This window comes from Sceloporus occidentalis, unplaced genomic scaffold (assembly GCF_023333645.1).
Source record: "Sceloporus occidentalis isolate IW3139 unplaced genomic scaffold, rSceOcc1.0.p SCAF_84, whole genome shotgun sequence".
NCBI lineage: Eukaryota > Metazoa > Chordata > Lepidosauria > Squamata > Phrynosomatidae > Sceloporus > Sceloporus occidentalis.
Window position 1 is genome coordinate 3,114,370 of NW_028317064.1, and position 17,056 is coordinate 3,131,425.

General features: G+C 38.6%; 1 protein-coding gene across 1 annotated transcript; it reads right to left on the reverse strand.

The window, feature by feature from the left end:
* Positions 1-4,618: 4,618 nt before the first annotated feature.
* On the reverse strand, positions 4,619-15,443 carry LOC149285100 (nicotinamide N-methyltransferase-like). Its single transcript, XM_089495795.1, has 3 exons — positions 15,266-15,443; positions 10,313-10,520; positions 4,619-5,042 (listed from the first exon to the last, which is right to left on the reverse strand). Exons 1-3 carry the CDS (start codon positions 15,441-15,443, stop codon positions 4,619-4,621), a joined length of 810 nt encoding a protein of 269 aa, XP_089351921.1.
* Positions 15,444-17,056: the final 1,613 nt, after the last annotated feature.

Genomic DNA, 17,056 nt, shown 5'->3' on the forward strand with positions numbered 1-17,056 from the left:
TCTGCCAGAGGAAGTGGTGATGGTAAACTCAATAAAAGAGTTCAAAAGGAGCCTGGACGTGTTTCTTGAAAGCAATAATATTACAAGTTATGGATATTAGATTAATAGGGACAGAACGTTGATCCAGGGATTTATTCTGATTGCCATATTTGGAGTCGGGAAGGAATTTTCCCCCTGGTATGGGGCAATTGGCATCTGCTTCATAAGGGTTTTTTGCCTTCCTCTGGATCAACACAGTAGGGACACAATATGTATATAGGTTGAACTTGATGGACTTTGGTCTTTTTTCAACCTTATGAACTATGTTACTATGTTACTATGTATGTTACAAGGAATTTAATTGTTTGGCAGCTATTCACCGACGTTCACACTGGTATTATAATGGACATACTATATAATTGACATACTATACTATATAGTCATATATATATATGTTTGATCAACAGCAAGAAATAAACGGATCTGGGAAAGGCTGAGCTTGATGGACGCAGGCCTTTTTTTCAGCCTATCTAACTATGTAACTATGTATATAACGGCAAACACTTATATGTGTTATCCCCCAATGCGAATAATTCAACTCATATTGTCCGAGTAAACGTTAAAAATATAAACCAAATGTGCAGGGGTATTTATAGACAACTGTGTTAGATATGATTAATACACTATCCTATCGGTTCAAGTAAATACAAACAGTTGCACACATATCCACTTAACTGTATTATACATAACAGTTTACAATCTATTAACCTATAAACATTGTTTTAAACCCACCTAAAATAACAGGTGACGGCACACAATTAGGATTCCATTTTATATCGGCAGTTTCTTATACTGAACTCCGGCCAAACCTGTACATTACCTACTGAAAGTACATGTGCCATCTACTGTCCCGGGAGTAAAATAGCATCAAAACTGCTCTTAATACATAGGTATATAACAGCCAACACTAAAGAAGATAAATCTCACACACACAAATGAGGGATGTTTATTGTCACCATATTTTTCTTCCACCCCTGTCTTCTACACTTGTGTACAGATTGGTATTCCAGGTGGCCAAGGAAAGGGTCCATTTAGAGGCCTATTTCCCTATCAGTTTAAAGTGGTCCGCACGATAGACAGCTTCCACACAAAATGTGCTTGAGTGATCTGTCTGGGCCCCTTACATGTATGATAATGTTACAATTACATGTCTCATCTCTTTGACTGCTGTTACTCCGAGTGATATTAAAAAAGTTATTTGTCTTTAATGAATGTCACTAGTGTAAGTAAAATGAGATAATGCTTTGAGTCCTGGTGATGGCAGGGAATGTATGGGGAAGTAGGGTAATGTTTTGTTTACTATTACATTACATTTTTTAATCACACACAATAGCAAACTGGTATAAATGTAGAAGAGGACCCTGCTCTTGTGAGCTTGAACGTCCCCACCAGCAGATCATTGAGAGGTCACCTCCTTCCTACAGGGTCCTTCACAGATTCTAAATGTCTAAAGAATTCTACATATAAGTAATGTTTAGGCAGCAGTAGGTTTTCTGACAAATATCAATGGTCTCTGCATTCATTGTCTATGACATTGTGAGGTGAGGTGCATTTTCAGGATTTTTGAATATTGGAACAAATGTATAAATTCAGAGCCTGAAAGTAGAATAACTGAGAGACGATCTGTACATTTCATTTAGCACAGTAAGACAAGACTGCAGGCTATAATTATTAAAGTCAAATATACAAGGATGTGCTGTGATGAGGGTAGAAGATAGAAGTTTAAATAGAATGGTAAAGAAAATGTTCGGTCTCATCGCTTCTTAAATAAACTGGTGGACTGGGCACACAAATGGCAGATGAAATTTAATGTAGATAAATTTAAAGTCATGCACTTCAGGGTAAGGAATGCACAAGCAATTTACACCCTAAATGGTAGTGAATTATGCATAACAACAAGTGAGAAGGATTTGGGAATTGTTATAGACAACAAACTAGGCAACAATGTGCAATGTCAGTCAGCAGTTGCTAAGGCCATCAAGGTATTGTCATGAATAAAAAGGGGCATCAATTCGTGGGTTTAAAATATAATTTTGCCTCATTATAAATCAATGGTTAGGCCGCACCTTGAATATGCTGTGCAATTTTGGGCACCTATTCTAAAGAAGGATATCATAGCACTAGAAAGGGTGCAGAGGCGGGCTACTAAATTAATAAAAGGAATGGAGCACTTTAGTTATGAAGAAAGGTTCATTACTTTAAATCGGTTTAGTTTAGAAAAACGGCGCCTCAGAGGGGATATGATAGCATTATATAAATATATTCGGGTCCAATACAAACCAAACAGCATATGGGAAAGGCTGAATTTGGACGCATGTCTTTTTTCAGTCTATATAACTAAAAACATAAAATGTGCATCAGGAAACTCACGATGTGTTCCTGTGCAATCTTAAATATCACCTACCACTCATTCCCCTCACACTACAGACAGAATTTTCAAAGCTAAACCTTACTTTATAATGACTAATGATCATGTAAAAGTAGGTGACTCGGAAAATTTTAAAAAAAGGGATAACTAGCAATCGTCTATATAGGGACTGTTTTTGGAATTCTTGGATAATTTGCAGGTATTATCTAAATAACTAAGTATAAATCTGACTGGGGTTGGAAACAATGCATGGCACGCTATCATATATATATAGGTATTTCTACTACACCAAATATATATATAAACCTTTAGGGTACCAAAAGACACGATCATATATATATATATATATATATATATATATATATATATATATATATATATATATATACACTCACTGGCCAGTTTATTAGGTCGACCTTGCTAGTCCCGGGTTTGACCCCCTTTTGCCTTCGGAACGGCCTTCATTCTTCGTCGCATACTTTATACAAGGTGCTGGAAACATTCCTCAGAGATTTTGGTCCATATGGACATGATGACATCACACAGCTGCCGCAGATTTTTCAGCTGCACAACCATGATGTGAATCTCTCGTTCCCTTATATCCCAAAGGTGCTCTATTGGATTGAGATCTGGTGACTATGGACGCTATTGGAGTACAGTGAACTTATAGTCATGTTCAAGAAACCAGTTGGAGATGATGTCAGCTTTGTGACAGGGTGCATTATCCTGCTGGAAGTAGCCATCAGAAGATGGGTACACTGTGGTCATAAAGGGATGGACATGGTCAGCAACAATACTCAGGTAGGCTGTCGCATTTAAACGATGCTCAATTGGTACCAAGCGGCCCAAAGTGTGCCAAGAAAATGTTCCCCACCACTTACTAATGATCTACCCACTGCTAAATCCAAGGGCCACTAACCTATGCTAATCCTATTGGATGTTTCTGCTGCTTTTGACACTGTGGACCATCTTCTTCACCCTCAAATGCTTCACATTCTTGGTATCCATGACACTGTTCTCACCTGGTTCTTATCCTACCTTTCCCTCTTCACTTCACTTCCCCTCCCCTTTCCCCTTCCAGTCATGGTACCCCAAGGTTCAGTTCTAGGACCCCTTCTGTTCTTTACACTTGCTCACTTGGCAAACTAATCTCATCCTTTGGCTTTCAGTATGACCTGTATGCCGATGACACCCAAATCTACCTATCCTCTCCTGATTTCTCTCCCTACCTCTTAAATCATGTAACTAACTGTCTTGCCTATGTCTCTAACTGCATTTCTGCACATTTCCTAAAACTCAATCTCCCCAAAACTGAACTTCTTACCTTTCCTAACTCCAACGACAACAGTCTCTCACAATGTCAGTGGTGCAATCATTTTCCTGTCTCTTCATGATTGCTGCCTTATTGTTATCCTTGACTCTGACCTCTCATTCACTACTCACATCCGGTTTGTCTCAAAAATCTGCATTCTCCCGCATTCATCCCATCCTAACACAAGATGCCCTTTAGGCTCTTGTCCATGCCCTCTTTATCTCCCGCCTTGGCTTTTGTAAAGCTATCTTAGCTGGTCTCTCTCATACCCATCTCGCCCCTCTACAATCTACCATGAACACTGCTGCCAGATATCTCGGTCATGGGAATAGGAAATTAAGATGGCTTCTGTTTTAACATATGGCTGCACATGTCTGCGTGGACAGGCAGGGGTCAACAGTCAATGGATGAAATCATGCATTTAGTTTATTAACCAAATCAAAATAAATGCATAATAATCAACAACGAAAGAGGAATGAAATTAGATTTTAAGTATCTGTCTACGTGATCATACCTATTGACTATTGTTAATACATTCTGTGGTTAATTAAAAAACAGGATTTTAATACATACACACAAGAAAACAAGAATTCATAGCATACCCAGCGAATACCACTCAAAACACCTATTAAAAGCACACATTTTGGGGATTCTGTCACACTATATATGTTGCTTAATCTTGGAGAGTCCCTATATTGCTTACCAAGCAGCTGAATCAATGGAACTGCCTTGCATTTTAACACAAGCAATTTAAAGCCTTCTCTGGACACCATTAATGATGCGCCTGTGTTAATACATACATACTGATTATTTTGTTTTGCAGTCATCATTTTATAAGTTTATTTTGTGTAAAACAAGAGAAAGTGACAGATCCACTTTAAGATGTTTGGCTTTTAACATTACTCTGGTTTAAGTGCTGTGAGAAAGGCAATTTTTTCATAATCAATGAAATCAATGCAAGCTTTCCTATCGTGAGCTTCGTAGGTTTCAATAATATACCCTTCATTTTTTACAGCAGTTTTGAGAAATTCTTCATCGTAGGTTAGGATACCGTATTTGTGTCCGCCAACCACATAAAATGTAGCATTAATATCGGAAACCAATATCAGACGACCGCCTGGTTTTAGTAAAGAGGATATTTTTCTCAAATTGCTGATATAGGCATCTTTATCTGTGCTGATGATATCCAGTGACCACATGCATATGATACAGTCTGCTTTTGGTAGCACTACCGGATCTGTGGGGTTATCTTTAGTAATATCACATTTCAGAACACGTTTAATTTTTCCTCTCAATAATTCTTCTTTTTCCTTCCAGCCACCACTGGAAAAAGATAAAAAAAACAAACAGCGATATAAACCTCACTTTACATAAACATAAATGGTAAAAACTTGTATCATATAATATCATTACAAATATCATTCAAATATTTTCATGACACAATCCAACAATTATTTATAAGGAATAAGGAATAGTCAGAAGAGGAGTCTCGGAACAATTCTTTGTTGATTGTTTTATAAGTTGAAGAACTTTGAACATACGTGAGGGCATCATAATGTTACTTTCCTAGTCTTTTCTATTTAATTGTGATGTACTATTATTTTTATTCTTGTTTGTTCCCTATACATAGATTGCAGTCTAACAGGATTTTTAAAGAATATATTTGAAAGGACTTTTAGTTTAAGGACACTTTAGAATCCTTCCTGTTGCTAACCTTAAAAAAGGCTGCTCTCATGTACGTATTCCATCAAAGCAACTAAAAAAAAACGTAACCAATTAGCACAATCGCTGTGATTGGCCAATTTCAGCGATTGCTGTGATTGGCTAATCACAGCAAACACATGGCTCACTAGGTGTCTCTCGGCCTCAATCTTTAGTGTTTACTGAAGCTGTTCAGTGATACATTGTGTTTCTAGGAGAGCAGAGAGAACCCTGATCCAGAAGATACAGTTTCTATATATTCCAATTCATTTGCCAGAATTGGGGATTAAGTCTGTGGGCAAGGTTAAAAAATATTAAAACTATAATTATAAATATTGTGTGTGGGGATTGCTATTGGAAATTTGGTGGAACTTGGGGGAAATCAGAGTGTGGTTAAGTGTGCAGGTATGGAAACATTAAAAAAATTAAAATACATTTTTGTGGGCAATTGCAAAAGTTTGAGGGCAGTTTAGGTAGGTCAATCCACCACACCATGATGAGCCTGGGTGCCTGCCAACATGGTGGTACCCAATTTGCTACCTTTTACATCAATAGCTGGCACAAGTAGCCAAGTTGTCACAAATGCAGTTTGGGAGCCACACCATTTTTAAACTTGTTGCCTTGTTGGATCTTATAGCTCACTAAACTATTCTGTATGCACCACCCCTGGCATTTCACTAACCTGGTGAAAATTTTAGAGGTATAGCCCTAAATTAGCTGATGGACACTATAAAAAAACGTCAACTCTATCCTATTGGAGTAAGCCGCCAACCTTAGCTTTGCCTTATTTTTCATGCAGTGATGACCAGGGATAGATTTTTAATATTAATTATTGACCCATCATATAACAGGCTTTATAAAATAAGACAGATTGTCCTACCTAACACACTCCACAGCAGAATATCTGCATCAATAAACACCTTCTCCTTTCGAATACGTGGACAGCTTATACATGGGTGTCTCTTTACTTCAAATGGTAAAGATTTGCCAACGCAGCTGGTACATACAAGTCAAAGTCACCGTCCTGTGATGGCTTTCCACCATAATGAGTTGTTGCCACTAAAGTAGACTGCAAAGATATGTGTATGTTGTCCGCAATATACTGTATTTCCCCATGTATAAAACGCACCTTTTTTCGAAAAATCTGGGGTCTAAAAACTAGGTGCGTCTTATACAGTGGTTGTAGATTGCAGTTACTACTTCACAGTCCCTCCCTGCAGTCACACAGACAATCGGCCCCGCGCCCTTTCTGATTAACAGTCCCTCCCTGCACACTGACGGTTGACCCCAGCCCCTTTCCTGATAGCGTCCACATGGCTAAGCAACTCATCAAACAGTAAGTAAAAAATTTATATTTGGGCTGCTGAAAGTTAGGGGAGGTGGGGGTTAATTTAGGGACAGTTATGGTTGATGGGGTCCTTAGAGTTAATTTAGGGGCAGTTATGGTTAATGGTTTCTTTAGGGATAATTTAGGGGCAGTTAATGGATGGGAGTGATGATATTGGATGATGAGTATGAATTGTATGATAAATAAAACTTGAGTTCAATAACTATGTAATACTTTTTTTTCAAATTTCGGGCACCAAAATTAAGGTGCATCCTATACATGGGGAAATACATACCGTATTGTGTCCATTGTGATAGCATGTGCTAGAGAGAAAAATGTTACTAAACCAAATTGCTAAGCAGACTACAATATGCATATAAGCATTTTTTACTTGACTGACCAGTGGCTGAAATCAAAAACATAAACAAAAACCTATGTGCAGGTCAATTTCTGTAAACTAGAGGTGCAGCGTAATATGTTTGGTGCGTGTCTGTACGTTTGTGGAAAAACATACACAAAATGTTTGTTCTCCGGTATTTTGGACTGGTGGCCTGCTAAACAGTCCCAAATTTGACCACACAAAGTAAAATTTGAAAATGTTAAGTTTGTAAAAGGGAATGGGCATGTTGTGCCCTGTAACTTCAAAAAGCCATAAAGAAACTATTTATGTGGGGTATTTCTGTAATCTGGAGATGCAGCTGAATATATTTCAAAATTCCTGAAAGGTTGGTGAAAAAAAGAAACAAAAATGAATGTCCATTTTCCAGGGATTGGTGGCCATTCAGGTAAATTCACACCTGAATTACAATTTGTGTGATACAAAAACACAAAATAAATTACTACCACAAAGTTTGACTTTAGATAGTAGTAGAAGAATAAGTGTATGGAAAGGGTTAAAATATGATCACATTAGAAATACCTTAGGGTGTCCAGTTTCCAAAAAAATATGGGTTGATAGGGTAAAGTGCATTAACCGGCTTCAAAGATGGCAAATGGGGCAGAATGAATAGATTTCGGGGGGGAAAATTGTTTTGAAATAGCAAAACCCTACTTGTACTTATTGCCCTATAACTTGCAAAAAAACCCAAAACATTAAGTATTTCTAAACTAGGACAAATAGTAGAATCTATTTAGCAGGTTTTGTAGATGAGTAAAATATTTTTCAAATAAAAGTGAGAATTTTTTTTTGATATAGCAGATTAGATGATATGATCGACATTAGTATGTATTTTAAGAAAGCATTTCTTCTCCTGAAAACAACAATATATAACTTGTGTGGATACACTAAATAGGAAAGGAGAAAATGATAGCTAAACAAAAGTGTTAAAAACAGTCTTGGTCACGAAGGGTACAAAAAATTAAAAACAGCCTGATCCTTAAGGGGTTAAATAGATTTTGTGAGTTTCAGAGAATCACCAACTTGCCTTTCATTGCAAAACATTCACATATTAATATGCAAGTTGTTTTACAAGTGTTAGGACACGCAACTGAAGTCAAATTCACCCCCTTGTGTTTTTCTTTATAACCCTTAACTTGACTGACTACCTGATTTCTTCAGTGGATCGGTTCAAGAGATCTGACTACAGGTGGATAAATCTGCTTCAACTGCTATCTCCTGGTCAGATGTTCTGTGTCAACAGACACAGACAGCCAACTCCATACATTCTGCACATCACTATACTACAGTATTTTAAAAGGAAATATATATATACATATATTTAGATATATATTGTGACGCTGTACACCCCAGGGAGATGATTTGTTTGGAATTTGGGTGCAGGTGCTATACAAGTCACAGGTGCTGGGCATTAAAACCTCTGGAACCTGGTACTTTGAGAGACTGTTGGGGGAAGACGAAGTTCCCCTGAGCTCCCAGGGCAAGGTGGGCCCTAAAGAAGACCATCCCTAAGCCAAGTGAGGCAATGCCTGACCCGACCTATTGTGTGTTTGGGGGAGGTTTTCCAGAGCCTGGCTTAGCTGGGTCTGGCTTAGAGGTCTAGTTAGTGGCTGTTTAGGCTGGTCAGTCTAGACCAGCGTAGTATAGCTAGAGAGGGATTCAATTAGGAGCTAGGTTTGTATATTCTATAATTTTGTTTTGGGGTGTTTCATTTGAGAAATTGAAAATAAATCACTGTTTTGTACAAGTCAGTGTTCCTGAGCCTTATTGCCCTAGAGGACTGTGCTTAACCCCTTCAATCCCAGGGGTTTTTGGTACCTCAAAGCCCAGAACAATTTTGCCATTTTTGGGGTATGTCGGTTTAACGATGATTCTCTTTTCCTATGAATAGTGTACCCATGTAAACTATATATTGTTTTTTCAAGGAGAGATAGAGCTTTCGTTTGATACCATAGTTGGATGATTAGCTGAAAATTTAGAATGAGAAATTTAGTAAAAACTAGCGAAGATTAGAAAAATAAACTAATTTTTTTTTACATTTTCCCTCTGAATCCTCACAAAATTAGGTAAAGTGATGGAAAATCCCCTCCAAGTTTATCAATTCAGGTGTCCTGATTTCAGAAATACCTAATTTATATAGATTTTCCAGACTTTCCCAGCACCAGGGAGCATACTATTAGGTGTACAATTTTGTATAATTTTTATGCCTATGGCTTAACGGGTTTGGGGGTTGTGAACGGGGGCAGGAGGGTTATACTGGCTAGATGTTATGCTAGGGCAATGGGATGTAAGGTTTTTTTAAGAATTTTTTTTATTATCTTTTTTTATATATTTTTTTTTAATTTTTTTTAATTTTTTTTTTTTTACATTTTTTGTATTTTTTATATATATTTTTTTTAAACAGTAATGGTTAGAGGTCCTCCTAGGGACCTCCTGAACATACCAGTGATGTCACAGTGACATCACAGCTCATATTATAATTTTTTTAGTATTATTTATATTATTATTTTAATGATTTTTTTAATATTATTTTTAAATGACTAACCGGTTTTTTTTTTTCAGCTTCTCTCTTTCCGGACGGGAGGGGGGGGTGAGAGAGATGGTTTCTCACTCCCCTCCCCGCGATCCCCCTGCACCGATCACACTGTGATCTCTATGCAGGTCCTCACAGACCTGCATAGAGATCGCAGCGTCTCTGTGCCTCATCGGAGGGCAGGATATCCCCGCAGGGGATATCCTGTCCTCCGATGACCTTCCGGGTTACGTCAGCAGTGACGTAACCCGGAAGGGAATGCCCGATCGCGCGTTTGCAACTGCGCGATCGGGCAGTTTACCGGTAACAGCTTACCGGCTTTCATGCCGGAAGCTGTTACGGGGGATCGGACAGCAGAAAGCCGGCAAAGCCGGCTTCTGCTGTCAGTGGGGAGTCCAGGCTGTCAAACGACAGCCTGGTCTCCCGTGCAGCGGCAGGGATGTGTCCCTGACGCTGCACGAAGGGCTGGACGTACCGGGACGTCCATAGGGGTTTCTTTGTGGGCGTTTTTTGGACGTCCCGGTACGTCTATAGGGGATTGAAGGGGTTAAGATCCCAAACTGTGGCATTTATGGCCCTCCTGCTACAGGGTTTGTCACTATATACTATATAATACATATGTGTGTGCTTATTACCTTTTTCCTTCCAGATCCATCATAAACTTTGATGCGTGAGACCAATCGAAGGCTTCTTCATGGCTGCTTAGCCATTTCTCCAGTTCTGCGACACAGACATCATTAAATTCCAAAATAGTAATTTTTTCGAAATACTCACAAACTGCAAGGAGATGAAAAATACTGGGACCAACAGTGATGTCAGTCAGCATGCCCCCTTTAACGTGACCTGCAGCACAAAGAGTAAAACAAGCTATAAAACAAATAAAAGGACTTAAAATCCTATTTCTGTAATCTATGCCAATATTGCCAATAATGAATCCAGATTTGTCTATATTAAATATAGCTTTTACAAAATTGTTATGACAAAATCAGCTTTCAAAGAAAAGTATCAAGATAGCAGTGTAATAAATAATGCAGAAATAAAATCCAAGAATAGATAAAACAAGACCCCATAACTAAAAACACAAAACAAAAAGGGAAAATAAATTTGTATTAGTTAAATTTCTTAGTGTAAACAAGTTAATTATAATATATAATATCTTCCTCCTCTTCAATAGTATGCTAGATCCCCTCTCCACAAAATGTAGGAGCACCCTAAAGGACCAAATGTCAAATAACAAAAAACATACCTGAAACAAGTTCTTTATGCAGATATCTCATTGGTCTCCAAATGGCTTCTTCTTGGAGTTGCTTATGGGTGTTAGGAGACAAAAATATATCAAGAAAATGTTTTGAGTCAAACTCATGAACATGATAATATTTAGTAGTGGAATCCATCGTGTTATAGAATCCAATTGTGTTGTGTGAAGTTAGAGTAAAACATATTGTAGCTCAGTTTATATAGAAATGTATCACATGATCCTGATATTGGTTAAACATAACTGTTGTTTGCCTTTGTCACAGATCATTGGTAATGAGCTGTTTTCATCAGCTTCTCACATGGGGCTCTACAAGATATTCCTTAATAGAACAGGATTTCTCAGCATGTGGTTATGTTAGACACCACAGTTGGGTTGCAGTTTCTTGTGCTATGGACCACAATGTTTTCATTTTGCAAAGCATGGAAGGCTGTCTTTGTGTATGTCAATGAGTAAGCTAGTAGTTATGCATTCAGTCTGTTTGTATGTATAAGAGGGTGTTGAAAAGGGTGATCAGACACATCATAAGCTTGACTTTATAAGCATGCTTTATAAGATAGGTCTAAGAGAATTCATACTGACATGAGGAAGGACGAAAACAGTATACTGCAGGAGTAGGAGGAATTTGGGGGCAAACTAAGCTTTACTTAAGCTTTACTACTCTTCACAAACCAGACCAGAGATCTTTATTGTAATGTGTAATTGCTATCATTAACAATAAGTATAATTATCCAAGAGCATTACACCAGGAAAAAAAAAACTGTACCTGCTTAGTACTCAGCCATCTCTTTACTGAGAGATCAGTGGTAATGGTTAATATGGTAATGGAGTGTTGCAATACAGTAACCGAGTGTTGATCCAACAATGGATCATATCTTGGATATGGCCTGTGGACAACTGGGCCTTTTTTTCCCCTGATGTGTGAGTGACCTCTGTATATTTGTCCATCATGTTTACCCAGGCTACCTTTTGTGAATTATCTTAGACCAAAAGATGCCTCCATTTCCTGGCTCCTTCATGCTGCTGCCATGCTTTAGTGTGGAAGAGCTGTGGTATAATTTGCTGTATATGTGTTACGCCGGATCAGGCACCACAGGAGGTGGACCCACGATGCAGAAATGTCTCCAAAAAACAAGCCGGGATCGAGACAGGCAGCACAGGAGCGTGGTCAATACAATAGCCGGGGTCGGGGCAGGCAGCACAGGATCAGGGTCAAATGACAAAGCCGAGGTCGGGACGGGCAGCGCAGGATCAAGGTCAAATAACAAAGCCGAGGTCTGGTACACGTGGAGATCAATCAATAAACAGGAGCACCCAGAGAACATTAACATGGACTCGTTGAACGGGCAAGGAAACAAGGAGCCAGGAAGGTTTAAATAGAGCCAATGGCGGGAGAGCAGGTAAGATGACGTCATCGCGACCGGCGCAATTAGCGTCGTCGCGATGGCAACAACGAACAAAACTTCCTGCCTGTGTTACCTCCGTGAAGGACGCGGAGGAGCCACACAGGCAGGGGAGGTAAAACAACCTCCGAAGACATGCAGCGGCGATCAAACACTTGATCGCCGCCGGCATGCCCGCGGCGGTACCCAACGAGATCCTCTCTGCCTGTGTTGCTGCCGCGAGCGACGCGGCAGTGCCACACAGGCAGGGAAGGTAAAACCACCTCCGTGGACATGCAGCGGCGATCAAACACTTGATCGCCGCCGGCATGCCCGCGGCGGTAAACTACGAGTTCCTCTCTGCCTGTGTTGCTGCCGCGAGCCACACAGGCAGATGAGGTACTGGTCGGGTGCCGCGTGCATGTAGCGGCGGATCGGTTTTCCGATCGCCGCTGATATGCTGCGGCAGCCCGAACAGAGCTGTCAGCAACCGGGAGGCGTGCCTGCTCGATACGCACGCCCCCTCGTGTGCGTGTAGAGCGCACGTCAGTACACGAGGGGGACGTGCGCGAGGGACGCCGTGGGACCCCGGCCGGACAGGTAGGTGTAACAATATGTGAATTCAGCCATGGATAATAAGGAGTAACAGTTGCTTACAACCCAAAGAAATGCTCTTTTGCTATGTTCTCACAGGGGTCACCAGAAAGGCTATGACCTCAGAACCCTGGTCAAAATTGTCTAGTCACAGTGTAGCCTCTACAATTCCTGCTAGAGAGTGTCCACAAAAAACAGAAGCATAATGTAAAAAAATTTGATTATAAAGAATAAGGGTTCAGGAAATGCTGACACAGCAGTAGATTTAAATCAACATCATAGTGCATCAGCCAGTACAGCCTTGGCGCCAAGAGTATAAATGAGGATGAAATTTAAAGAAGGCATGACTAATGCCCCCATGGATAAGCAATCAGCTAGGTTCCTTTTCTAATCAAATTCAAGTTACAGGAGATTATTTTGATTGGTAGGTGGTCACCTCCTGTACCTTAGAACAATTCTAGCATTAGTGCTAAAGGTTTAATACATAATTTATTTAACAAAAATTATATCTAGTAAATATTATACAAATAAACCTTAAAAAAAGACCAAGAGCAGCAAAAAGACTCTATAACATTTAATCTAGAAAAAATATAATTTAATACTTTGGGTATCAGTGTATTTAACTGAAGAATCCAAAAAGTTTCTCTTCTCTACAGCTTTAGCAGTCTGTTACCCAATGTCATCTGCTCAATAGCAAAAGCATTTAATTTATTGTCATCTTTATTTAAATTTAAATTGTTTAGAGACTGATTGTTCTCATAGACACTCTGCACGTTGTATCTATGATCTTTTCTTTTCTTGAAATATCTTGCAATCCTTCCAACGTGGAGTCCATAAGGGTATTCCAGCATGTAGATGACATATCTGGATGAGCACAAATGGTATCTCAAGACAGAATAAGAAGCTCCTTTGACAAATCTAGAAAAAGCCATCAACCTGAGAGAGCCATCAGTTTAGGAACACATGCCCAGTAAGGCCAGTGTGCAGAAAGCAATATCTCTCAAATACCCTAGCTAAGTATTTTAAGGTTAACATTATTCGAAATAAACTAATGTCTTCTTTTTCTTTCCAATTTACTTAATTAAGCTTTACATATTTACCTTGAATCATGAGAGTGTTAGGTAATTAATTTTTACAACACGCCCTTGAGCCTTGAATGTTCTGTTTCTAGTGTAAAACTCTTAATCTAAATCAGTATGTTTATTTTTTATTTTTCGGAATTATTAGTTTAAATCATATGATAACTGCAGGCATTAATAATATTTATTGAATATTTGCCCATTAAATATTTAATATTACATTTAAAAAAAAGATTCCTTGCATGGAATAGGAAGCCTAATAGCTAAAATGTTGGGCATAATCCGGTCAATGTGGATAAAACAATATATAATCTGAGTGCCCTCATATGCTATAAATTTACAGGTAAGTGATTATATACTGCTGTGCACCATATAATATAAAAACCTATATTGCATCCCCCATTCACTTCTGTACATTAATTACTTTTTTCTATATATTTTTGGATAGTTCCTTTCCTTGGGCCAAAAATCATTGGTGTATGGGCTGTTTTTTTGTAAGTCTTTGTTTTTATTACCTTACTCCTACCAGGTAAAAGACAAAACTACAAATGTTACTGAAGCAAAAGCCGCTGTGGAGGAACTGTCGAGACACTGTCTGACCGATGTTGCAATAACAGTATAACATTTCTGGTAATAGTAATTATGATAAGCTGCCAAAGCTTTCAATGCTTTGAATATCCCTGACACATGCTGCTATAAATGAGGCATTAGTCACATGAATTCAATTAAAATCTCTGCAAGAAAACACCTTGAGAACTGTTGTGTTGATGCCTGTTTACGAATTGCGACTTCAAGCTTTAATACCAAGGACTTGACTCTTCTGCATTAAAATATATAAAAAATAGACAAATAATGTCTTAAAACTTCTAACTAATGGTAATAGTTATGTAGTACTGACTTTTGTCTTATTGGTTTGAATAACAGTCGTTCTCCATCTGTCCATTTAGTTTGAACGTTCCATCATATGAGGGTCCCCTCTAGTCACTTCATTATTACATTATTCCAGTGCACATAAGGAGGGTGGGGACATCTGTGGAGCGGGACTCTATTTTATTAAGCGGTTAAGCATTTCTATTTCAGAAGTGCCATTTTAACTTTAACTATAGATTAAATATTATTTTTATACACATTTATCCAGACGTTATTATGATTTTCGTTTTTCTTTTTGGAATTTATATACGATGACCATTCCAACTTGATTTTACATGCTAGTACAGGAGGAGACGAGGGCTGTGGTCTTGGAAGCTCACAATCTATTAGAGGGTTGAGGTAGAATACGACAGGTGAGGATAATATCATTGTGACAAGGGTCATTTAGAGTCAGAGGCGTAGAAATTGTATAGCGGAAAGAGCGATTGGTTTCTTCAGGATAAAGAATGAGGGTGTTAGGAGGACAGGTTGTGGAGAAGTAAAACCAACGGTTACTCAGCTCTAACTCCTCCACAGGTCCTTGCATGTTTCCGTACAAACACATTGGGACTTTTATTACTGTCAGGGATTTAAAGGTTTGATATAGGAGGAGTATGGAATAATAATTGACAATATTCAAATATACATGTAACCATACCTGGCAACTCCCGGAATCGCCACTTATGCAGGTTCACTGCTGGGAAACTCGGGCTTGCGAGAGTGGCGTTGCAGCACGTCCCAGTCACTGCCAACTTTCCCTCCAAAAAAAGCATATGTCCTGCAACTTCAGCTGGACTCGGTGAAAGGTAGCTGGAGCTATATTTTTTCCAGGTATGTATATAAAAACATGCCGTGTGTTTAACAACATTCTGCTCTTCAGGATTTTTGAAATAGATAAGGTTAAATAACGGCCCCAGCTTCAATCTAGTCTAATGTTTTATTTAGTCTCTCTTCTGCATTCTACCTCTAATTTAACTTATATATATGTAGCCCTGGCACTAGAACTCCTCCAGTTGCCATGGTGATGAACTATGCACCACAGAGTTCTAGATATAGCAGGCTGACTGTCCTTCATCAGCCAGTATTATGTGTAAGCCAATCAGTTGGGATTTTTGGAAAGGAAAGGGAGGGTCAAGGCATCCATCTTAGAGATTGAGGACCTGAAGAAGAGGAGCCAGGAGTGATGTTCTGTACAGATACCTGGAGAATCTCAGCCGGTTTTACTGCATATCTGTGCCCTAGAGATAAAAAATCTGAAGCACTCTGGGGCAGAAGAAGCTAAGTTTAGTCAAGCATGAATTAGTGGTTGTTGGAGTTGGATCCAGCCTCAACACTTGGTAAAAATACCTGCTCTCTTCAAAAGAAAACACCCTGGAACGTGTGAGTTGTTACCAGTCTCTTCCATAAAGTTTTACTGTCAGCCTAACCTGTTTTACCAAGATAATACCGTCTACTACATTGAAGCGCCCCACTTAAATGCAGCACCGTTTCCCTGGGGAATCTGGGTTACTGCAAATTGGTGAGGGGGTATTGTGAAAGTGGGCATTATTGTCTAAATTGTGCTATTGCATTCTGTATAAATGTTAGGTTAAGAGCTGTGTGCTTACGTAGTTTATAGTTACTGATGTTCTAATATCACATAAAGTATAGTCTGCTACAATATATTTAGTGGATGTCATTCCTCTTGTAAAAAAGGTTTCTATTGGGCCTTGTTTTTAGTTTTTTTTTGTTTGTTATTGTAAAGTTATTTTCTTAGTGGAGGCACTACGTCATTAGAAAAATTAAGATAAGAAGCCAACATTTTCACAGTTTCATTTATAACAAATATACATAGCCAGTGCAAATGAAAAAAAACAAACCTCCAAAATGTATTCTGATTTTGGAAATACCTCATGTCCCTGGTATCTCCATTCATTTTGGCATCTACGGGGTTAAATATGAGCCTGCACGCATCACTGTTTGCAAACAAGTTTTTTTTGGGGTTTTTTTTATTTTTTTATACAAAAATACAAAAAACTTAAGCATAAATACATAGAGTAATTTAAGACAAACATACAGTTTTGGATTCCAAATGACAAAAATAGACAAAACTATTGCCTCATAATACAAGAAAATTAAAAGTACAAAATGGAAGGGCAATGCTTCTTCTTCATATCAGTG